We start from the raw sequence: 25,496 nt of genomic DNA on the forward strand, positions 1-25,496 counted from the left end.
CCTTCACGTGGAAGCCTGCCCCACACGGGCTCCCACACGATCCTGGAGGGAGTGACTGGGGAGGACGGAAAGGAGTCCCGGGCTAAACCCACTGAGGGTCGGCCACCAAGTTTCAAAGCAGCAGGAGCCGTGACAGACCGGCTCACAGCCCACCCAGCCTCCACCTCCGCGCTGAGGTTTCCAGATGGGGACAGGGAGGCTGCGGGGGCTGAGCCGAGAACCACCCCCTCTGACCCAGCCAGTAATTCTGGGCTGGCCATGTGACCGTCAAAAAACGGGACAACAGGCCCAAAATGGAAGTGTTTATGCTAAGCTCCGTGTCACCGCACTGCGACTTGGACGACAATTTCGCCGCTCCCAGAAATGGAATCCTAAACCAGTCAATCAGGAATAGTCGGATCAGCACTAGCCAGGTGACGTGCCTGTCAGACCCCCGTCGTCCCCTAAAGGAAGGTGGCCTTGCAGTAGCCAACCTGCTTGTGTGCCTAGTATTTCCGATTCCTACTCTCTCCTGCCCGTAACAGCTCCTCAGAGAGCCTTACTGTCTGCTCCACTGGATACTGCCTGATTCCAACTGATTTTTGCTCAAAGAAACTTAACATTTTTTTAAGGATTTTATTTATTTATTTGTCAGAGAGCGCGCACAAGCAGGGGGAACGGCAGGCAGAGGGAGAAGCAGACTTCCTGCAGAGCAGGGAGCCCAGTGCAGGGCTCGATCTCAAGACCCTGGGATCATGACCTGAGCCAAAGGCAGACGCTCAACTGACTGAGCCACGCAGGCTCCCCAAACTTAACGTTGTTAATATGCCTCAGTTTATCTTTTACCTTGATGCCGGCCACATCTGGCAGACCCTATGCTGGGGTCTGGGACGCCCCAAGGAGGATGAGCGCCTGGAGCTGTTGCCGTGTGCCTCACCAGGAGACTCTGTCTACGATAAGCGCCCCCCTCCACCCTGAGGGAGGCAGGCCGAGAGGCAGACAAACATGAAGTCCAGGTGACAGTGCTTGAAACCCTGGACTCAAGGGTACCCCACATCTTGGCCCAGGAGCCAGGAAATGTTTTTAGGTTTTTGCCTCTTTGTCTTCTGTTTCGGTTACTTACAACCTAGAGCTTCCCACCGCAGAGCTCCAGCTCCCCATGGGGGCGAGGGAGGGGGCTGGAGGTGGCCACTGAGAGTTCCTGGCAGCCCTCCTGTCCTCCTTTAGGGACATCCCTGAACCCCAGAGTCCGGTAGCTGCCCCCTCCCATGCTCCCTCGGCCTCCGTGCTTACCACGATCCCAGTGGGACGGAAAGTCCCCAACCATTCATCAAAACCCAAACCCGCAGCAGCTGCTGCTCCTATGGGCAGACGGGCCACGAGCCACACCGCATCCGTAGAGAAATAAACCTTGGCGGGGAGAGTGGGCCTTGGGGCCTGGAGTCAGGTTAGGGTGAAGGCCAGAGGGAGCTGAATTGTTCCAATAAAGTGGGAGGGCAATTGCTCACGAGGAGGCCTGGGGACAGAGGTGAGCACTTTGGTGGCTGGTAGCAAAGCTGGTGGGAACAGGAGCTGCCGATCTTCACTGGTGTGTGCGGCTGTGATGTGAACCCACACCCACCTCCATAAACATTCCAGAAGGCCGGCTTCATGTCCTGAGGCCTTATGCAGCTTGGGTTCTGTGGTGAGTGAGGAAAGGAGGTGAATTCCACCTTGGACTTGGCAGGAGGAGGGAGAGGACAGCTGTAGGAAGGGAAATGAGGGGTGTACAGAGCCTGGCGCAGGCCAGGTCATGGGTGTGACCTGTTGGGGAGGCCCCGTAAGCCCCAGGGAAGGTGCCGACACCTTGGGGAAAGCATGTGGAATGGGGCTCCGGCGGACATTCAGGTTACAATAACTTTTGTCACTGCTGCCTGTCATCTCCTCACTGTCAGCTTCATGAAGGCAGGACCCAGCAGGTCTCACTCACCCTCTCCACCCCAGGACTTCCAGAACTACAGCAAGGCTTGAGCAGCTTTCTGATTCCACAGCTTCTTGCCTTCGGCCATGGCCAACAATAACCCACTTCTCTAAGTGCATTATCTACCGCGGGCATTGTTCTCAGCCATCCCGCACAGTTAATGTCTCATGAATGCCCCAGCGTGTTCTCTCCATCTTACAGGTCTGGCCACTGAAGTGCCGAGAGGGGAAGAGATCACCCAGGGAGAGCAGCAGCTGGCATCGTCACCCGGGCAGGCTGACTCCAAGCCAAAGCCCTTCATCACCTTCCAGATGGCCCTCCCTTTGGCTACTCCTGAAGGTTTTGGTCAGATTCATCGCCACCGAGCAGGCCTACCCCAACGCTCCTGTTGGATGTCCATCTCCCTCCCTAGAACGTAAGTTACAGGAAGGCAGAACCCTCCCTGTCTGGTTTATCGGGGTTCCCTGGTGCCTGCCATGTGTTCCGTTCAGTAGTGGAATTAAACATGTCAACGGATGGAAGAATGACCCTGACATTTGTTCCTCGAGCCAACCTTCCCGAGTGTCTTGCCCCAGCCCATGATGCCCACCCAGCTGTACTGTTGCTGGTAGCAGGTATCTGAGCCTTGGCTGCTGGCAGTGGGTGTGATCTGTTTCTTCTCGAGCTGTACTCGAGCTGAGCTGGTGCATTCCCACAGGTCAGGGCTGCCGGGCCACCAGGAAACAGAAAGGGTCAGAAGAGGCTCAGCTGCTGTGGCCATGGCCAAAGCTAACCTCCATTCGAGGACAGCTCAGTGGGGAGTGGGGTGCAAGGCTGCTGGGGTTAGAAATGAGAAACACACGGAGCCCGACTCTCACCTTGCTCTCAGACTCTGGTCCCAGCTCTCCCACGGACATGCTGTGTGAACTTGGGCTAATCACGTCCCCTAGTTGAGCCTCACTTTCCCCATTTGTCACATGGAAATGATGACCTCTCCCCGACTGCAGTGGAACAGTGGGGGAGGGGGCACTCTCCTGCCTGATGCATCTGGCTTCTGGGCCATCCCCTTGCTGAAACCGCTCACACCAACCCCATCCTGTTGCCATGTCCCCTGGGCCCTTTTCACACAGTTTTTAAAGCCGCTCGATGTCTGGGTCAAGTTGGATGCTGCAGAACCCCCGCCTCGACACCACCAGGTGTTCCTTCTTCCTTCTCAGCTGCTTCTATGTTTGTTCCCTTAAACGATGGTGTGAGCAAGGGTGAGAAGCTGGAGGAGGGGGGAGGAAGGGGGTCGGGAAGGCCCCGGAGATGCTGGTTCACAAACGGCTTTGTAAACCAGGCCCCAGCCCCAGGGCTCGACCACAAGTGTTGTGGGGGCAGGTGCGGGAGAGCTGGAGACCTGCCAGATTTGCACATTAGGAAGGTCATTTTGGCTTCAGCATGGGGCACAGATAGATGAGAGGAAGAACCGGCAGGGAATCCGAGAAGTTCTTGGCACAGGAAATAACGTACAAGGGCCCGGGAGAGGGGCTAACAGACGGCATAGCCAGAAGAACCATAAAAACCCAAGAAAGCTTTGGTGGCCCTGCACAACAGGCGAGCGGAGATGAGGCCAGGGATTTAGGGAGGGTCCGAGTGCAGAGGGCCTTTTTAGCCACACGAGAGAACCTGGATTTCAACCTAAAGGCATAGGCACTGTTTTAAAGAGCAGAATGACAATTAGGTTTGTATTACTCAGAAAAGCAGCCGGCCGTGGTGTGGAGCATGACCAGGTGCTAAGGAGGCCTGTTCAGAGCTCCTGTGGGCGACTGAGCAAAAGGGGATGGCGGTTATGCTGGGAGCATGGCAGCGTGCACGGACTCTAGGGAAACTCGGGGGGCAAAAGCTAAAGACTTGGCAATTGGGGGAATGTGAGGAGGAACAGATGAGTCCAGGTCACCTCCTGCGATAACCTTTCTTGAGATGGGAAACCATAGGGGAAACTGAGGCAGCTTAGGATGGGGGCTGGCCAACTTTTTCTTAAAGGGCCAGCATAAATATTTAAGGATTCGCCAGCCATGGGGTCTCTGTCACAAGTACTCAGCTCAGCTTTTGTAGCCCCAAAAGCAGCCGGAGACAATATATGCACAATTGCTCTTGGTTACCTGCCAATAAAACTCAATTAACAATAAGCACGTGAGGGGACGGTTCTCTGGCCCCTCGTTTAGGACATGTCACATTTGATGTGCCTCTTCTGGTTCCAAATGGAGAGTCTAGGAAGCAGTCGGGAAAGTGGGTCTGAGTACAGGAGAAAGGTCTATTCTAGGTGAAGGAAGGAATCCAGGAGCAGTCTGGGGGCAAAGGCCTTCTAAGGCCCGCAGTGGGGAAGAGCAGAATGCTGAGGGCCAGGACCTGAGGTCAAGGAAGAGAGAAAGGAGACCGAAGAGAGGTCTTCCTGGGTGGTGGGGCTCTCCTCGAGATGGGGTATTTTGGCAGTATCGTAACTGGGCCATGACACATCTCAGAAAGCTAGCCTGAGGGCTGACTGCATGGATGGGACGTAAATGCGGGATGCCAGGATACGCCACCCAAAGACATGACCTTTTGGCATATGGATTATTTTGAGCTAAAGGCCCTTGAGAACCAAGAAGTGCAGCGAAAGCTCTCCTTTTATAAAGGCAATCTCTATTTATAAAGAAAATTTCCATTTGTAAAAGGTGTCTCCCTCCCACACCAGGAGGAGGAGTCTCATCCATGGAGAAGGTTTTACATCTGCATAACAAACCTAACCACACAACCCTTGTTTACCATACTTTTCTGGGCCCTCTTCCCATAACTTGCTACCCTCCCAGAAGCCCAGAACCCCTTCCCCTTTTAGGTCAGGTGGTATGTAAGTTCAAGTTCCAAGGACTTCGTTGGGTTGTTCATTGCCCAGTGCCCCCACATGTACTTGTGCAGTGCCCGTGTTCATACACTCACGCTTGTTCTTCTCTTGGTCTTCTCTTTGGCCCATCTCACTGAAAGGACTCCAGCTGGAGAATGTGAGACAGGCAAAGGAAAGGATTTTTCTTTCCCTACGTACCACATGGTGACGTCCCCAGTGAGAGTGGTCAGGGACAAAAGAGTGCCAGAAACCAGATTGGGTGAGGGTGGGACTAGAAATGAGGAAATGAAGATAGCAAGATGGCAGACAATTCGCAACATGTAAGGCTACGAAGATGGACAGAGAGATGGTGGCTGCAGGGGAAGATGGGATGGAGGGCTGGTTGGTTGGTTGGTTGGTTGGTTGGTTGGTGATGGGAGAGATTTGTTTTAATTCTGATGGGAAAACAAAGGCCTCTTAGACTACAGGAGAACGTTGGATTAATGATGATTCCACCACCACCAATCCATAGGGCGTTGCTCAAAGGGCTTGGGACAACCTCCTCATTTGTGGAGAAGTGACGAGAACATCTACCTCGGGGGTTGATGTGAGGAGCTGCGGAGAAGAGGCCCACGTGGCTCTCAGTAAACGCTTCTCCTGTTGCATCTCTTCCGCTCCAGCTTCCAAAAGGAGTGAGTCTGGGTCTGCAAGGTTTCCTGGCTTTGCTGGCAGCCCTGGTGATCCTGGAACATCTTGAATTATTACTTTCTTCGGCTCTTGTGTGAAAGCCTGAATAAATGGTGGGGTTTTTTTTTTGTTTGTTTGTTGAAAACAAATCAATAGAAATAGCAGGAACATAAATTAGGTGTACCCCAGGGCTCAGGGGATGTACTAGAGGCAGGATTTTTATGAGGCTTTCGATCTCCTTTGGCTCATTGGATCAGTGAGTGACTGCTCTCTAACTGATCTGAGGTCAAGCCTTCAATACCCATGTTTTCTACAAAGAAAGAAAAGTAGCAGACCCTTCGCAGTCTACGTTTTTATTATAAGAGTGGGAAGCATCCATGGAGTGGCTTGAAGAGCGTGTCTCCCACCCATCCCCCTGCCCCAATTTATGTCTACTTGCTATCCCAGGATGTGACCTTATCTGGAAATGGGGTCTTTGCAGAAGTCAGTAAGCTAGGGATCTACAGGAAAGCACCCTGGGTTTAAGGTGCACCTTATAAGAAGAGGATAGGACAGAGACACACAGAGGACAAAATCATATGAAGACAGAGATGGAAACTGGGATGATGAAGCCAAGGAACGCCAAGGATTGCCAGGAGCTGGAAGCAGTGAAGAATGCTTCCCTAGAGCTGCCAGAGGGAGCATGGCTCTGTCAACACCTTGATTTCAGACCTCTGGCCTCCGGAACTGTGAGAGGTATACATTTGTGTTGTTTTCAGCCACCTGGTTGAGGTACCATGTTATGGGAGCGTCCTGGGAAGCTCACAGAGTCTGACTTCATGCTTGGTCTAGGGCAGAGAAGGAGGCCATGGGGTCCCCTAAGGCCAGTGTGGTGGCACAGGCGGTGGCCAAAGGCAGCTTCTTCAGCTTCAGCGTGGTAGGAAGTGTATGCAGGCCAAAGCTTGGACTAAGGCACAAACACATCTGAAACAGTGGGAGGGACGGAGGGGGTGCTGCCCACTGCGAGGGCCAGGGAACCCAAGGGTCCAGGGTCCTCGGTCTGAGATATTGTGTGTCAACGGCAAAGCTGCTATAACTTGAAAGACCTTCAGATTCACAAATGTTTTTGAAAAAGGTGATCCTAAGAACTTTACTTTCGTCTTAAGGAAAAATCAAAAATTCAGATGAAGCTCTGTTCCCCATGGTATTTATCTTAACATTCTTTTTTTTTTTTTTTTAAGATTTCATTTATTTATTTGAGAGAGGGAGAAAGCGCATGAGCAGAGAAGGAGCAGAGGGAGAAGGACATACAGACTCCGCACTGAGCATGGATCCTGACGTGGGCCTCCATCTCAGGACCCTGGGATCATGACCTGAGCCAAAATCCAAGAGTCGGACACCCAGCCAACTGAGCCACTCAGGTACCCCGTGACATTCTTGATAATACTGAAAAAGTAGAAGCAGCTTAAATGTCCGATAGTAAGGTAGGGTTAGTTAGATAGATTATGGCATACCTAACAAGACGGATTACTAAGCAGCCATTACAAATATTTGTAAAGAGTGTTTAATGTTACAAAGAGGTCTTAATGATGTGGGAAAATGGTAGTGATATAACACCAGATGAAAAAAGAAACTGGTTATAAAATGGTACAATATGATGCTGATTGTGGGAAAAAAAAAATTGCATGAAAGGAAATCTGCCACAAGGGCAGCATGGTCTCAAGTTGGAAAATTTGTGGGAGATACAAACAGAAAACAAGAAACTTCTTTATACTTTCTATACTTTTAAAAGGTTTACTGGGTATGTGGATAACTTCCATAATCAAGGAAAAAGTAAAAAACGTTAAAAATCCTGTGTACGTGGTTTCCATTTTTATTTTCTCCGATGGATGGTTGCACATCAGCGAATCTTGAGTTACTCTAACTACGTTAGGCCGGTCACAACACACACACGCACAGAGAGGTCACATGGGCTGTGCCGGGCTGGCTGTCGCAAATGTACATCAAGTTACACAGGTGGAATTATTAGGCTGGTTAAAATACACCACCAAACGATGGGACACGGTTGGGTCAGGCCACCTCTCCCGCCCGCCGCCGCTGTTTCCAGAGGTCTTCGTGTTAGGCTGGTGAGTGGTGTCCTGCTGGCACTCCAGTGGCCCCCAGTGGGTGGAGAGCGCCTGAGTCAGCATCTGCTCTGGGTCCCCTTCTCATCTGCCCATGCCTGGTGTTGGAGCTTCCAGCACTCTGCTACCTCTTCTGAGCACTGGTTGTGCTCCAGCCCAGGCCCTCATCCCCACTTTGCTCCACACACCTGGGGCAGACATTGCAAGGGAAGGAAGAGCCAAGAGCAAATGGACACACTCCCGATGTGAACCGTGCCCAGACACAGGAGGGGAAGAAGCAGGAGACGTAACCACAACACCACACACAAGCTCAGTCTTTACAGATGGGCCCTCATGTCTCCAAGACGCATGGGCTGTGTGAAGCCCTCCAGAGCACAGCCCCTGGGAGAGGACAGACAGGAGACAGGAGCTGTGCCCATCCAGGGCAGGCCTGATAGCAGAGCTAGAAGGGTGGATGGGGGATGTGTCCAACATGGTGCTAGATTGTTGAAAAGTCACGACTATACACACCTGGGGATCATGCCCCTCTCCCAGTTCATTCGCACAGTAGGTTAGATATAGATAGATAGAAGTGGAGATATACTTTTTCAAGGGAGGACCTTTCCTGGTGGTTGGATAAACAGTGAGACAGACTCCTGGGTTTGGCATGCTCTGGGGGGGGCCATGCGACAGTGAGGGACTCCCTATTGCTACACTCTGTACAGGGCGGCCGGGCCCGCCCGCCACGCCCATGGCCCCTGGCGGCAGTCACAGGCTTGCCTTCAACCCCTTCCGCCTTGGAGAGCTCTTGGGCCCCTGTGAAATGGGGGCTATGAAGACAAGAGGGTGGGAGGGGGGGTCCCCGTGGCCCTGGGGGCACCCCACATGGGGGGCTACATGATATTGCACTGGGTGGCCCCACAGCAATCCTTGATGAGTGCCAGCCCAGTCTTGGCCACTGTGGGCTTGCTAGGTGGGGGCTCTGCTTTCTTCTCTGCTCGGGAGCCTGCAGCAGGACAGGGGCACAGAAAGAGAGAGGGAAAAAGGGAGAGAGGAAGAGGTGACATAAGGAGAGCCCCGGCCATCAGCAGCTCCTGTCCCATCCCAATCCCTAGCCAGGCCTTGCTCCAACTCTATAGATCAGGTGCGGTGGAGAGCTGGCATGTGTTTTATATGGTTCCAATAACTATTCCCACCTCCCTGTGAGCCCCCTGGCTTTCAGCCCTCAGCTTCCAGTCACAGCCTTTAGCTCTTATCCTATTCCGTTCTCTTTGCAATTGTATCTGCCAAGCCTGGCACAGGGTCTGGCATTCAAAGTATTTGGTGAATGGATAAATGGGAGATATTGTCCAAGTCACTTTAATCTGGGGTTTCATGTATTTCAATTCTGGGAATTGGTCATACATTATCCTTCCAGAAAACTCCTTGTTTTCCGTTATCACTCCTTCTAGAATGCCTATTAGAAGTAAGTTGGACTTTCTTATTCTATCTTCCATGTTTTGGAAGACATTTGCCATATCTTTGTCTCTGTGTTACATGCTGGTTAATTTCCTCAGCTCAGTCACCAATTTATGAATTCTCCCTTCAGCTCTGTTTAATCTACAAGTTTTTTACTTCTGTGACAGTTTTTTTAGAAACGTAATTATTTGCAAATCTACCAATTCTTTTCTCATGGCATCCTGCTATTTCATTTTGGGTTTTATCCCTTCTCTTACCTCTTTCATCATTTTAAATATACTTAGTTTATTATCTCTTTTAGATAGTTTGTTAGCTCCAGTTCTTGGGAAGACATTCTCTTTGTGGCATCTCTCACTCCACTCATGGGGTTCAGTTCTTTATGGGTTTAAAATTTTTATCAACAGTTCATTTTCATAGAGTTGTTTTTTTTTTTTTTTTCAAAACTGTGGGTTACATATTGTGGGATGCAGAAAGGTCCCCACTGAGCAGTTTTGCATCAGCTTTGCTGGGACCCCAGAGATTTCAGTGGCTTTATATTAGTTTTAATTTTTCAACTTTAGATCCCAGCACTAGAATATTTGTGCAAACTTGGACACTTGGCCCTTTGCATGGGATACAGAAAACTGGGTGTTTTGATTTCTTGCCAGATTACTTTTTGCTATTCATAACCGTGCTTTCCTTGCTCCCCCCTCTCCCATGAGGTGGACTTTTTTGATTGGCTTTTCATGAAAGAGACAGTCCACTGAGGATGCTGGATTTAGGCAAGGACCGTATGCCTTGTGATATTAGGGGCCTCAAGAAGGGGACCTTCTTCTTTCTTTATTCCCTTGCACTCTACCCCACTTTTCATGGGATATTAATAGATGGTCAAGGAAAACTGAGTTTGTGGCCATAGTAAATGGTGGCAGCCTTTGGGTTTTATCTTCCTAGCAAGATTTCCCGTCCCCTCACTCTGATAACAGTTGATGTCTCTGGGGCTGCAGAAGTAGGCATGCAACACAGATCTGGCCAATCATAGCATCCCAGCCTCTTGATGATGGCAATGGCCTGGGAGGTGGGAACATGATCCGAGAAGGGCCAATCAGAGTATTCCCCTGAGATTGATGTGTTTGGCTACCAGGAGAGAGAATGTATGGTGTTGTCTTGCTGCTGCTAATTTATGGTTCTGGAGTTCAGGCCCCAGGAAGGGAAGGCCCATCTATGTAGTAGGAGAAAATGAAGCTCACATACAAAGAGGGGCAGAAGTAGAAACAGAAGGAAAATGAAGGCATTCTAACAGTGTCCAGTCCCCGAAGCTGGTTCCTGTTGCACTTCTCCCAACAAATCCCCCTTTGTGCTATTGCAAATTTGAACTGAGTATGTTTCCTATAGCTAAAAGTAGCCTCACTGGGTCAACAAAGAGAAGTAGAACCTGTTACCACTTTTATAGGCTAATAGATATTGGCACCAAACAGAGGGTCAAATATGTAGCATTTCCCAAACTTGTTTCACACGGAACATTTTCGCTCTGATTATGAACGGAGGCTGGGTTTCCCTGAGCCTCAGCCCCCACCTTTCTGCCCCAGTGGCCATGCAACTCCTGAGAAATCCACCAAACCTACAATTGATAAGAGACGGCTGCTGCTAGGACCAGCTACAGTCTGCCGAACCCCAGGCAAAATGAAAATGCAGGGCCCCTTGTTCCAAAACTATTAAGAACCTCAAGATAGCAAGAGCAGAACATGAAAACAAGCACAGTGCCCTTCTGGGGATCGGGGCCTGGGCAGCTGCCCTGCAGGCATGCCCACGAAGCTGACCCCACCTGCTGCCATCACGTGCCCAAGTCTGATCTCTAGAAAGCATTTTGTTGTTCCCCCCTCTGGCTCCCAGACCATCTCTAAAATTTCCTTTTCTCCTGAATGGGGGAAGGAGGAAGAAGAATGTAGGCACTCACTGGCTGGAGATTTGGTTACTTTATCTAGAGGTTTTAACTTGATTCTCAGGAAATCCGCCATTTCCTTGTCTTCTTCTTGCTCCCTGTGGAGACAGGCATGGAAAGACAAGAGGGAAGTAGAGTAAGCAAGGAAAGCATCATGAAACTGAGGAAATGGGGCCAGAGGTTAAGTGTGTGGGACCAGGCATCAGGCTCTGTGGCTGGTGTGGGTATGCTTCTGTGTATTATGTGATACGTGTATACTGCACGTTACATGTGGATGGGGAATGTATATTCTGATTTATGCGTGGGTGGTGTGCCCATGTTGTTTTGTGTTATGAGTCAGTGGTGTGTGCATATTGCCTTTGAAGAACTTACTCTGAACCACAGACATGTATCAACAATGGAGTAACTGTCTCCCTGGGGCCCGGGTGAGATCCCAGGGCAAAGGCAAGGCCATGCTAGGACCCAGCCTCTGCAGGGGTTTCAGCGAGCTGAGTAACACCTCTCCTGACCCTGTACCCTTAAGTCACCTACATATCTGTGCTCCCATGAGGTCTGTGGTAAGTGTCAGCAATTCACCTGAACTCTTCCAAGGGTCATCAGGAACGAAGTCAGCAGGCCCAGCCTGGCTGAGCCAGGCGAGGAACATTCCAGCCTTCAGAGGACCCAGGAGGACACAGACAATAAAGAGCTAGATGCCTCCTGGGTTGGAAGAAGACCTGTGAGCCTCTGTCCTTGTGGGGCTTTCCAAAGGCATGGCTCCAGGACAAAAATACTCAAGAATCAACATTCCTTTCCTTTGAGTGGGTGTCCTGTGCCTCCAGTGCCCATGGTTGTCCAGATCAAGTGACAGGTGCATCTGCAAATAGGAGACCCTGAGAGCTAGGGAGTGGTGCTGGAGCCACCAAGGTGGGGGACGGTGAGGGGGTTTGGGGGGGCAGGGGAAGAGAACAAAGCCGGGAAGTGGAGAGGGCAGGCAAGGAAGCAAGTCAGCCCAAGGCGCAGGGTTTCTGTAGAAACCCACGGAAGTTTCAGGAAGTGGCCTCGATGAACCGTTTGCCTTGGGAGAAAGGTCAGTGAAGAGAATGCATAGGAGGCTCTGCCATGTGTCATGTGATATAATTCCTCCCTGGTCACCTCCTCAAGTAACATTGTCTTAGGACCCACAGGCCCCTGCAAGACTTTCTGGAGCTGGATTCCAGTTTCCCGGGGATGTGCAACAGGTCCTCAGACCAGAAGGCTGGGGGTTCATTTGGATCCAGTATGTGGGAGCATTTGTTGAGGCCACACCTGTCAGGCCAGGCCATGAGTCCCTGCAGCAGAAGACGGGTTTGAGAGGAGACCAAGGACTGCGTTCCAGCAGTGCTGGGATGGGAGCCCACTCACCTTAGCCGCTCGACCTCCGCATCATCCACCAGAAAGTCTCTCTTCTGCACCAGCTTGTGGATCTTCTGGATTAGCTCATCCTCTCTCTGCTTTTGCAGCTTGGTCTTTTCTTTTTCTGGGAAAAAGAAAACACCAGCAAAGAAACTGTCAAGTGCCAGTGCTAGAAGCGCGTGAGTCCGGGGGCCTGGGTTGGGATCCCGGCTCTGCCATGTCACTCGCTGGGTGAACTTGAAGAAGCAACTGGACCTCTTCAAGGCTCAGTTTCCTTTCCTGTAAAGACACATGGTGGGGCTTAAAGGCAGCAGTGTTAGTGAATGGCTTAGTACAGAGCTGGGCCTGTGGCAGGTACTTAGGAGGTGGTTAATGATGCAACAGGGGGGTCATGCAGAAGGCAAGGGGCTCAGAGGACCCAGGCAGGGTTGCAGGAGGGAGTTACTCTACAGCCAGGGCTGAGCAATGTGTACAAGGAAATCATCCATCCTGATGGCTCTTGTCCTGTTCCAGAAACCAAGGCCTAGAAGGCCAAAGAGAAAACAAAAGAGTTAGGGCCAGAGATGACTGAGAAAAGGAGGCAGAAACTTGAACCTGCTTCTGCTCCCTCTGCCCAGACCCCTTCAGAAGATGAAAAGTGTTGGGCCACTTGTCTGCAGACACCACCCACTGGCCTCTAGGTACTACCTACTTGCCCCCAGGCATCACCCACCTGCCTCCAGGCATCACCCACCTGCCTCTAGGCACCACTCACCTGCCTATAGGCACCCCCACCTTCTACCAGGCATCTTCCAACTGCCTCCATGCACCACTCACCACTCCAGGCACCAACACTTGCTTAGTGATGTGATCCTTTTGCTTGCCAACATTATCCACCTACTTGCCAATGAGAATTGCCAGCTTGCCAGCTTCACCCCCTGTTTGCTGGCAGCACACACCTGATTCCTAACATCTCCACATGCTTACCAACGTGACTCTCCAACTGGGCTTCTCATCTTCTCCAGCACACCTCCTTAGCCCAGGCCATCTCTTCCTGGACCATGTGTGCCCTCCTAACTGGACTCCCTGGCCTGTCACCCCAACACAGTTGTGAGCACCCATTATAGAACCAGACAGCACTGCTTTCATATACTGCCTTCTCCTCTCCCTAGCTGTGCAACTCTGGGCATGTCCCTCAACCCCTCTGGGCATCCAGTCTTTCAACATAGATGATCATGAAGTTGCTGCAAATTTTAAGAGAGATAGACCAAGGAAAGTAGGCTCACTGCCTGGTATCTCGCAAGGGCTCACGAACCGTCAGCTTCTTCTATTATAAGCTATCATTGTATATCGTCACTGTTGTTTTAATGACTAAATGCTCCCCCCTTAAATATTTACCGAATCAGGTACAAAAGAAATAAATACTTATTTAATGAACAAAAAGCAAATCTCAGCGTAAGTGTGCAAATGAGAAGTGCTTCATAAATTGCAGCTGTTGTATTTGTATCTCCATGAGCTTGTCGTTTCCATTTAGTCCTGTTTCTCAACCTCAGCACCACTGATATTTGAGACTGGATCATTCTTTGTTGCAAAGGCCGTCCTGTATACTGCATGGTGTTTAGCCAGATGCCCAGCCTCTACCCACTAGGGGCCAGCAGTACCCCACCCCAGGTGTGACAACCAAAAATGCCTCCAGACATTGCCCAATGTCCCCTGGAGGGGGGGACAAAATCACCCCTGGTTGAGAACCACAACTTTAGTCTTTTCCAACAACCCTATGAGGGAGACACTACTTTTATGTCCAAGGGGAAGGTGCCGTGACCTCTCCAGGTCTGAGGAGGCAGTGGGGGCAGTGGAGGTAAGATGACATATCTTGGCTTGTCCCAGAGGAGTCCTCAAGGCAGAGAGAAGGCCCCAGGCATTCTCTCCAGCCAGACATCTGCACCCACCACTGGGGAGCTGGTGTATGATCTTCTGACCCTGGCTGGAGAGGTGTGAATTTCTTGGCCATTCAGTGATCTCTTTGCTTGATCCTTTTATTGATGTGTTGTCAGGAGCACTGTTTCTTCCCCTGCCTACACTCAGCTGAATCCATCTAGACACCTGGCCCCCTGGTCCAGGGAATACACAGAAAGACTCGACAAGGAGTTGGAGGAGAAGGTAGGGAGAGCTGAGTAGGAAAGCAGAAGAAAGAAAATTTTAGTATGTGAATTTCTACACAAAGGTCACTGGGAAAACTTGATTTCCTGGGGGAGTCAATGGAACCGGCATTGAGGACCTAAGCTCTATTGCTAACTGGTCCCATGAGCTTATCAACCCATGTTTCTCAGCCAGATAGTCAATGACATTTCAGGTGGAAGGCGCTCTTCACGTGGGACTCCCCCTGAGCTGCAGGTTTTAGCATCCCTGGACTTTGCCTACTGAGGGTGGGTACTGATCTTAATTTAAATTTTTGGTATTTTGTTTATCATGGAGTGTGTGTGTGTATGTGTGTGTGTATTTTGGTATTTTAAAATTTTTAAAAAATATTTATTTATTTTAAAGATTGACAGAGAGAGTGCATGTGGGTAGGATGAGGTGTAGAGGGAGAGAGAGAATCCTAAGCAGGCTCCCTGGTGAGTGCAGAGCCCGATGTGGGGCTCGATCCTATGACTCTGAGATCATGACTGGAGCCAAAATCACGAGTCAGACACTTAACCAACTTAGCCACTCATGTGCCCCTATTTTGGTATTTTAAGTATTGCATTAATATATTCTTTGTCATGGTTACTGAATTTTTTGGTGACCTGGCTGACCTTGTCCTCCTCATCCTAGTCCCAGTTCTGGGTCAGCCAGGCACCCCAGGGACTGCATCAGCCAAGGACCTCTGCTCCCATCCATTTCCACCTGTGTTCTAGAGGCTGCCATGGCCCCAACAGGAGCCATGAGGCCTGAGGTGGCCCTGGCTGGTCCAGTGGTCACACACCCAGGTCTCCTTTGCCTCAGCATCTCCCATGTGTTCTGCTGAGCCAAAAGTGATCCTGGAAATCAGCCCTTGCTAGGCCCATCAGAGTTCTTAGAGGCTGAAAATTAGGACACAGAGGCCCTAAAAATTTGTTTTTTGGGGGGTTTGTTTTTGTTTTTGTTTGTGTTTTTGCTGTGAAAGAGAGGGGGGAGCCGAGGGGGGTCAGTGCTCAGAGAAGACCGTCTGCTCTTCTTTGCTCCCACCTTTTTAGTCCATCTGGATAAATCTTTGTCACTGTTTCTCAAGCACGTGATGTGTGACAAGGGGTCTTACTGGAGCTAGGAGGATCCGTTTGCAGGAAGGATACGCTATGCTAATCTGCGTGTCCTTCAAGTTCTGCTAAACATAGAAGAGTTGGGTTTTTGGGTGAGAAGATCATGGGAAGGAGACGGAGTGGGCTTGCTTGGCTCATCCAAAACAGAGGGGGAGAGAGAAAGACAGACAGAGAGGGAGGGAATACTCTAACAACTTTGTTTCCGAACCCTTGTGAGTTTGGGTTGAGCTTCAGGCCAGTGTTGGGTTGAATAGTATCCCCCTCCCCCTCCAAAATGTCATGTCTACTGGGTTCGGAAAGAGGATCTTTGCAGATGTAATTAGTGAGATGAGATCATATTCACTAGGGGGAGCGTAAATCCAATGACAGCTGTCCTGGGAGACGTGGAGAGGACGCCTAGATGTACAGGGAAGAAGCCATGGGATGAGAGAAGCAGAGATTGGAGCAAGTCAGCCGCAGGCCAAGGAGCACCACAGACCGCCCGCAGCCACTGGGAGTGGGAAGAGGTAAGGAAGGATTCTCCTCTAGAGCTTCCGGAGGGAGCAGGGCCCGGCCGACACCCGGATTCCAGACGTCCGGCCTCCAGAACTAAGAGAGAATCAGTCTGGGTTGTTTCATGCTGCCGAGTCTGAGGGAGTTTGACAGGGAGCTCATACAATGGCCCAGGGCTCGAGAAGCCTCCTCTGTCCTTCAGTGATTGCCCATTTAGTGCCGCCACCAGCTGGGGTGGGTTTTTCTACCTTTGAAACTGGTTCTCGCAGGATATAAAAACGTGACCGCAGAACCGGCCGTCCTCACGGGGTGGCTCTTTACCCTGGGTGTTCCTCACAGTCACGTGAGGCTCTGAAAAATGACCCATGCCAGAGCGCCCCACTCCCGGGATCGCATTTCTAGCAGGTGCTGTCTGGACCTTTGCTCTTCTTGCTCCCTTGGATGCTTTGCGTCGGGCATTTGACTTTCTGCGGTGGGGGTGTTCTCGAGCTATAATTCACGTTGCATTCCAAGTCCCCCATCGAGTCATGCAACCGTGACGACAAGCCATCCTAGAAGAGTTTGGTCACTTCAGGAGACGCCCTGTACCCGAGGGCCATCCGCCCGCACCGTGCCTGGCACCTGGCGAGTGATCGCTGGCACAGCGGCGTCCGGAGGATCCGAGGGCCCCTCACGCCCGCGCTGCCATCAGAACAGGAATGGACCGAGCGCTCCCACGCTTCGTATCTCCAGCCCCACAGCATCTGCACGGCGACCAGGGGAGGCTGGCATTCTTGGCCTCATTTTGCAAACAGGGAACTTAAGGCTCAGAGAAATTAAGTTGCCACACGAAGGCCACCTGTCTGGCCAGCATGGATTCAAAGCCAGGTCCTGGACTCTAAAGTAGGGGTTCTCGGGGCACCCAGGGGGCTCAGTCATTAAGTGTCTGCCTTCGGTTCAGGTCGTGATCCCAGGGTTCTGGAATGGAGCCCCGCAACAGGCTCCCTGCTCAGCGGGGATCCTGCTCCTCCCACCCCCTCTGCCACTCCCCCTGCTTGTGCTCTCTGTCAAATGAATAAATAAAATCTTTAAACAAATAAAAATATAAGGTAAGGGCCCTTAGGTGGCAATTTTGCAGCTGTCCACCAGCATATATTTGGCAACACCTGGAGACATCTTTGGTTGTCACAGTTGTGGGGCAGGGAGTTGTTACGGGCATCTCGTGGGTAGAGGCCAGGGGTGCTGCTGCCGAGCACCTTGCAGCACACAGAACAGGCCCCCCACCAGCCCCAACAAAGAATGGCCCAGCCCTACATGTTCTAGTGAGAAGGCATTAGAACAGTGCTCAGTTCCATAATGCATTCTCTCTCTCTTTTTTTGAGAGAGAGAGAGAGAGAGAGAAAGATATTGAGTGTGCTTAAGTGGGGTGGGGGGAGGGGCAAAGGGAGAGAGAGAATCCTGAGCAGACTCCCCACTGAGCTTGGAGCCCCACACGGGGCTCAATCTCACAACCCTACAATCATGGCCTGAGCTGAAACTGAGTCAGACACTTAACCGACTGAGCCACCCAGGCGCCTCTGGACCTACAACCCCTTCGACTGTGCTTCCTGCCCAGTCATAGCTACCACTTGCTGGTACCACTGAGTGCCAGGCCCCATCTTTCCACTGACTTGTGAGTGGCTGGAGCAGGGAATCATTTTGTCTTTGTCACGTGCCCGGCACCTCGCCCAAGCAGACAGGGGAGAAGCAGCAGGCAGAGGGAGAAACAGCCTCCCTGCTGAGCAGGGAGCCCGATGCGGGATTCGATCCCACGACCCTGAGATCATGACTTGAGCCAAAGGCAGATGCTTAACTGACAGAATCACCCAGGTGTCCCCTAAGGCAAGATTCTTGAGACAGGGTTGTTTTCTGCACCCAATACACCTTCCCTTAGCACCTGCCAGGCCCTCATTCCTGCACCTAACCCAGCCTGGGGGGCAGGGACAGCTCTCTTGGGAAAAGAGGCCAAATAAATTAGGATCCGAAGTGGTGAGTAGACACTGTGTGTGTGTGTGTGTGTCTGTGTCTGTGTGTGTATCTGGCTTTATTCCATATACTTGAAGCAAAACAATATTTTCCAACCCAATACCTACCAAAGCAGATACAGCAATATCTTAAACAAGATGTAAAAGAGATTTCATAAAAAAATTTTTAACATGCCACTTTTCATTAAATATTTGTGGGTTTAGAAAAGATAATTATGATCCATAAAAAGGAACTTAGGTCAAAAGGTAATAGGTTTGTTACTATCAGGTTAAAACGAATTAGTGTATAAACATAAAAGTGGCTACAAGTTTGTCCAGTTAACGACAAGAACAACAGTAACAATTTCTTAAGCACTTACTAAAGAATGGGAACTGTGCCTAGCACAGTACACGTTTTTCCCCTTAGTCAATCCCACAATGACCCTACGAGGTAGATACCATTATTGTCCCAGTTGACAGGTGAGGAAACTGAATTTGGTGGAATAAGTTGCTCCAGGTCATATCATTCATTGGTAATCGAGAGGTCTAGGTTCGACTCCAAAGTCAGAGCTTGTAACCCCCATACTCTACCCACCCCCAAACAGAATAGTAATAGTAATAATCATTAATACTTACTGGACTCTTCATTTTGGATGTGAAGCTAAGCCATGGCTTGCCATGTTAAATGTATCACAGTGAGATTTATCCCCAATGAGTTAAGGGCTATGACTGGTACTATCCTATTTTCAGAGGCCAGGAAATGGAGAGTCAGATAAAGTGACTTTCCCGAGGTCAAGGAGGGGGCCAGAATGAAGACTTGAAGCACATAGCAAGAACGGGGCTGTGCTAGGAGCAGAGATGAACACTGCTTTCCAGACCTAAGGGGCACCGACAGAGCTGGCCGGGGGGCTCTGGCACCTCCTTAACTAGGCTGGAGTCCTACATGCTTACCTGGGATGGCAACCAAGTTCTGTAGCTCCTGCTTCAGGTCCATAATGTCATTGCAGAGCTGGATGTCGTCCATCCTGGGGAGACAGGACACCATCCCACAGCAGGTTATGTTGACAGAATGCTCTATGACCCTGAGCATCACCCAGTTTAAACAAAGTGTTTGGGGAGGATGTTGTCCTTTGTAAAGACCTCACACGCTCTTCCTACAAGTTCTCCCTCAAAAGAAGGAAAACAGGGGCGCCTGGCTGGCACAGCGGGAAGAGCATGGGAACTTTGACCTCACTGTTGTGAGTTCGAGCCCCATGTGGGGTGTAGAAATTACTTAAATAAATAACAACTTAGAAAAAGAAGAAAAACAGAAAGTGCCTGTTATCCTACTACCGAGAAATGATCGATCGCTGTTAATGACCCCTTGATGGAATTGCTTTTGGTCCTCACATCCTCACTTCTTTTTGCTCATATGAGTGAGCTCATGCCGCAGGCCCAGTGTTTTCTATTAGCAGCTATGTTAAAAATTTCAAACATTGTAGAAATTCACAATGTAGAGAAAAATCTTCCTCAGTCCTTTAGGAAAAAAAACAATGTCAACACCTTGGTTTATATTCCTCCAGATTTTTTAAATGTTCATGTTTATACTATAAGTTATGACATCATGACTATCATACGAAAATGTTTTGCAATTTTTTTTAACTTAATGATATATCTTGGGTATCTCTCCATGTCGGTACATGCATACCTCCTTGTTTTTAATGGCTGCGTAGTATTCCATTATAGTGATACACGGTGATTTATTTAACCATTCTCCTAGGCGCAGACATCTGGGTTGTTTCTAGGATAAATTCCTAGAAACACATCAATCCCTAGAAAAATTAATTCCTAGAAATGCAATCACTGGGTCAAGTGACATGAACACTTGCATTTTACCTTTTGTTTTTATTTTTTAAAAAGATTTATTTATTTATTCGAGAGAGAAAGTGTGCGTGCATGCACGCTCGTGGGGCAGAGGGACAGAGGGAACGGGAGAGACCATTTCCAGCAGACTCCAAGCTGAGCGAGGAGCCCAACTCGGGGCTCGGTCCCAGGACCCTGAGATCATGACCTGAGCCAAAACCAAGGGTCAGCTGCTCAACTGACTGAGCCACCCGGGTGCCCCAACACTTGCATTTTAATTAGGAACTTGCAAATTGCCCTCCAGATGGATGGTGCATGATATTCCCACCAGAAAAGGATGCTCACTCCTATAATCTCTGCTATTGGGCTGCCCAGACAGTCTTGCAACATGCTTTACAGTTGTTTTGTTTTATCCCAGGGGAAAGCGTGAACATAGTCACCCACTACCACACGTTATGCACTCGAATTTCCCACATTTGGGGAAATCGCGGGGGTCAGCACATCCGGAGTGCAATGGATAAGCCTCACCCTGGGAAAACCATCTTTGTGATCATGATACCTCCCCTGCCAGGTACGTGTTGCTTCACAGTTTTGTAACTGTTGTGCACGGTATGTATACCGCAAATCTGGAATTTCACTGAGTGTATTTTTCAAGGCTGCTTTAATTACCCCCTTATCTTGACTACTTAGGTGGGGTTTTCAGGTTGGGTTTTTTTGGGGTGCCATTTGAGCCACTGTTGACCACACATGGATTCACACAAGGCTTTTTCTTCACGGATTATTCGGAGTGGGGGCCGTGGATTCTCAGAAGTGGCGCCACTGCATACGAAGGGCTTGACACGGCTGTGGCTGTTAAGGTGTATTTTCAGATCGCTGCCCCGTGGGGCGTGGAGCGTATTTGCCTTCATTCTGCACGTTTTTATGGAACATTTCCTGTGCCTGCTACGGACAGTTGTGGGCTCCAAGCATCCGAGGCTCCTCTGCCCTCGGGAGCTGAAATTTAGGTGGGGTGACAGAGCGTGAACACAAATACAACAGAACGTCACATGCTCCCAAGAAGAGTAAAGTGAGGGGCCGGGGGCACAGAGGGGCCAGTTTGGACACGTCCTCCTCCTGTCCTGGGAAGACACAGAGGGGAGCATTCGTGTTCTCAAAGGACTCGACTGAATGCATACAGCAAGTGGGAGCAGGACAAGGACTAGAAATCAACATCTCTGAGCCCGCTGATCTTTCTCCCTCCTTCTGCAGATCTGTTGCCCCCATTCCACAGACCAGCATGGGCCCCCCTCTCCTTTGCTGCCCGAGGAGTGCCCGTTATTACCCCTTCTGATCCTAGCTCCCAGCTTTTGGGACAAGGCACAGAATCACCTCCCTGTTGTCAGAGGCCCCCCAAGTGTTTGTCAGGCCCTGCCCTGAAATGTCCTAGCAGGTGGCAGCTGCCTCGAGTGAGCTTGGGGGCTTGTCAGTAGGGCACAGCCTGTTCCCATGGGCTCTCGTCGGCGATCGTTCAACTGGAGGGTCTCCAGAATCCTTTGCCACATCGACTGCTGAGATCAGCCTCCATCCGTGGCTCTAATGAGGATGATTTTGGTCTCCAGGGATATTTGGCGACGTCTGGAGACATGCTGGTTGTGACAGCTGGGGCTGGTGTGTGGGGATCATTGCCGGCATCTACTGGGTAGAGTCCAGGGATGTTGCTAAACGTCCCACAGCGCACAGGATGGCACCTCAGTAGAGAATGATTTGGTCTGAATGTCAGTCATTCTCACTCTGAAAAATCAAGGGTTATGACTACAGAATTGAGACAGGTAACTGGTTGATCATTTTCAAGAGACCAAAGAAGGAAAGGCAGTGAAAGGGACAAGAGAGAGACAGACCATGGTCAGAGGCAAGAGCCCTGGTACCCAAGAGTTTCCTCATGTATAAAATGAGGTGACCCCTGGGGCCATATTCTACTAGCACCCAGAGCCAGCCAGACCTGAGTGCACATCTCAGTTCCACCATTCACTGACTGTACACCGTGGGCAGGTCCCTTCACTGCTCTGGGGCTCAGTGCCCTCACTTGGAAGAGGAATAACACCCTTGTGTTGGGGTTGCATGAACGTGAAGAAAGCTTAGGGCCTAGAGCCGGCAGCCCTGAGCTTCGCACACACCTAGGAGGTGCACAGGAGAAGGCCACTTCTGCGTCAGAGAAAGAGCCTCACCTTCGTGAGCTATTTCCATTTCCTCAAACCGAATGGCTTGGAGATGATGAATGTGGGGATCTGTTTAGTGTTTGTGGATTAATGAGCTCAGATGCTGTCCCCAAAGGGAGAAGAAGCACTGAGACATCTCCAGCGTGCCCATGGGCTCAGCTACCTTTCCGCATCCTGCCGGGGATCAAGGGCCCAGACAGGTGCCTGCCATGGGCTTAGGTGACATATCTATGAGAGGGACGTCTTTGTGAGGCATGACTGAGAAGTAAGCTGCCTGTTTGCTCCCTGAGGCAAGTTCAAGGTCTGGGTGTTAACTGGCTTCTCCTTCATTTGTAACCCTAACCCAACCCTCATTCCTAGATGCGACCCTCTGTTCCCAAAAGAATGTCCCTCCCTGGAGCGCAGATGACTCTTCTGTCCCCTTTTCTAGACCAGCTCCCTTTTGAGTCAAATTACTAGCACTGAAAAAACTCATCACACTGAACCGTGGGGGTCTTACCCTTTTCTGTGTGCATGTTGCATGTCAATTAAAAATTGACCTGAAAAAATTATCAACAATATTGGTGAATTTTGCTTTAGGCCTACAAGGATATTTCTGATCTTTTGTCACTATATAAATACTCCCTTTAAAAAATTTTTTTTAAAAAAATTTTATCACAGAGAGTGCAGAAGCAGGGGCAGCTGGAGAGGGAGAAGCAGGCACCCTGCTGAGCAGGGAGCCCAACGAGGGACTTGATCCTGGCACTCTGGAACCATGACCTGAGCTGATGGCACTTACCCAACCGAGCCACTCCGGCGCCCTGGCCTAAACATTTTACACAAAACATCTCAATTAACTCTCACCACAACCCTCCCAGGTGGGTACTATTATTATCACCCCTTCCATGATGTCAGGAACTTGTTCAAGGTCACAGGGTAGGTGACAGGGACTTGAACTTAGGCAGTCTGGTCTCTCCAGTGGGGAATATGCAGGTTCCAAGCCATACAGTGGGAGGAGTTCAGGGAAGACAGAGATCAGAGTAGTTTGGGGGGAGCAATTTTCTCAGCTTGAGGGCCACTTACAGGAGCGCAACCTGGATGGTCAGGAAGAAGGGTGGGTGCCAGACGCTCAAGCAAAGGGAGCAGCTCACTCAAATATTGACTTGAGAAAGGGGCATGGTGTCCCCAAGGATGTGGCATTTAAGCGTCCACCAGCACAGGACATCTTGGTGGGTGTGGGTTACAAAGGAAGACCATGGGAGTCATCTTAGGTTCCAGAGTGAGAGCATGGCCTGGCGATTGGTCTGTGAAAGTCAGTCTGGCAGATGTGGGGACCCATATGTACACACCAAGAAGAAAGAGCACCCTCACTCTGAACTTTCTGTTTAAAGTGCTCAGGAGACTTCGTAGAGGACCGGTTTGTTCATGAATCTTCAGCAGCGTGGACAAGCTATGGTCCACAGCCCAAACCCCGCCCACCGTCTGCTTTGGTACACGGCATGAGGTAAGAAGGAGTTTTTTGTTGTTGTTCTGTTTCTGGGTTTTGTTTTGTTTTTTGAGAGAGAGAACCCGCACACGTGCGGTGGGGAGGAGGGGCCGAGGGAGAGGGAGACTCTCGAGCAGGCTCCACACTCGGCACGGAGGCCAACAGGGGGCTCCATCTCACGACCCTGGGACCACCACCTAAGCCGAAACCAAGAGTAAGACACTTACCTGACTGAGCCACCCAGCCGCCCCTTGGTAAGAATGGTTTTTACATTTTTCAATGGCAAAATATCAGAAGAAGAATAAAATTTCCGGACACATGAAAATTACATGAAATTCAAAGTTCAGTGCCTATAAATAATGTTTTACTGGAACACAGCGATGCCCATTCGTTCACGTGTTGTCACTGGCTGCTCTCACTTTACAGCAGAGGTAACCGGAATTGAGACCATACTATGGCCTGCTGGACTCTCAGATTTTTACTGGCTGGTTCTTTGTAGAAACGTTTCGTTGCGTCCTGATCTTCAGAAAGAACCATGCGTTAATCAGAGACTAATCGAGTTGCGGGGGCTGGAAGAGCTCTCATCTTATATGGATGAAGAAGCCCAGAGAGGGGTATATTGATCCTGGATGCATTGATTTGTGGACTCATCTAATAAATCAGTCATCCAGAAAATACTTACTAAGAGCCTACTGTGTGCCGGGCTTCCTGACTCAGTTTTCATTTGCACCAGCCACTGAGGACCCAGGCCAGCCACCAAGGCCACGCAGCAAGCCGGTGGTGGGGCTCTCCTGGGTCCTGATGCTTTTCACTAAGGGTCCAGCCCACTCTCTGCTCCAGGCTCCTGCCAGGTATTGGGCTGTGCCCAAAGCATAGAAGGTTTGCCAACAGATTGCCTACAGGCACCAGCTACTGTGATCTGGCAGTTTCTGCAACCGTATTTGTCCTTCTGCGTGTCCTCTGTCTCTTTAAAGGAGACACAAAGTTCTGAGATTTCATTCCTCATTTACTATGTTTGTCCCCCAATCTCCTACCAAGATAGAGCCTAGACTGAGACATGTATGTCCTCCCTTGGACAGCTTAGCAAACTAGGAAGGGGAGAGGGGTTCTGGCCCTGGATTTCTCTAATCCTAGCCCTGAGTCCCTTGGCTGAGTGGCTTACCAAGAATTAAAGATGCGGATGGGGCGTCTGGGTGGCTCAGTCGGTTAAGCATCTGCCTTCAGCTCAGGTCATGATCTCGGGGTCCTAGGATGGAGCCCCGCATCGGGCTCTCTGCTCAGCAGGGAGTTGGCTTCTCTCTCTCCCTCTGCCTCTCCCTCCCGCTCATGTGCTCTCTCTCTCTCTCACAAATAAATAAATAAAATCTTTAAAAAAAGAATTAAAGATGTGGATAAAGATCAAGGCTCAAACAAGTGAGGATAGGAGGGAAAAAGAAGGAGGAGGAGGAGAAGGGAGAGGGAGAGAGAAAAAGAATCACTATAAATGCCCAGTAACAGCACGTGGTTCCATATATAATTTTCCACCTCTACAAGGAAGAACTCAACAACCATTATGAAGTTATGGCCAGCCAACCTGCAAGCTTTTCTCAAGAGGACCTCTTGAGAAAATACAGCCATCAGAGAATTGATGAGGGACGATGCCAAGGGGTTAGGGTTGCCAGATTTAGCAAACAACAAACAAAAACCAGGACAGCCAATTATATTGGATTTTCTGATAAATACCGAATAATTTTTAGTATAAGAACAGCTCACGCGATGTTTGTTTGGAACATACCTGCTCTAAAAACAGGATCTGTGGTTTATCTGAAATTCAGATCTAACATGGCATCCCATGTTTTCTCTGGCAATCCTATGAGAAGAGGGAGGCCAGAGTTTCAGCAACAGGTTCACTTCCAAGCCCAGGGGCCGGGGGAAGAGGCAAGTGTCCTGAAGGCCTCAGTAGTTAGAGTAATTGCTGCCTCTCCTAGACTCATCTCTCCCCATGG

At 50.2% G+C, this 25,496-nt stretch overlaps 1 protein-coding gene across 1 annotated transcript in view; it reads right to left on the reverse strand.

The window, feature by feature from the left end:
- Positions 1 to 8,421: 8,421 nt before the first annotated feature.
- BMERB1 (bMERB domain containing 1) overlaps positions 8,422 to 25,496 on the reverse strand; it is a gene marked incomplete at both ends in the record, with an annotated part of 98,909 nt that continues 81,834 nt past the window's right edge. Inside the window, 4 exons of the mRNA XM_080830312.1 lie at positions 8,422 to 8,534; positions 10,920 to 11,002; positions 12,288 to 12,402; positions 18,961 to 19,034. Of these exons, the coding sequence (XP_080686438.1) occupies positions 8,422 to 8,534; positions 10,920 to 11,002; positions 12,288 to 12,402; positions 18,961 to 19,034 (385 nt within the window). The remainder of the gene's footprint in view (positions 8,535 to 10,919; positions 11,003 to 12,287; positions 12,403 to 18,960; positions 19,035 to 25,496) is intronic.

This window comes from Martes martes (assembly GCF_963455335.1).
Source record: "Martes martes genome assembly, chromosome: 18".
Classification (NCBI taxonomy): domain Eukaryota; kingdom Metazoa; phylum Chordata; class Mammalia; order Carnivora; family Mustelidae; genus Martes; species Martes martes.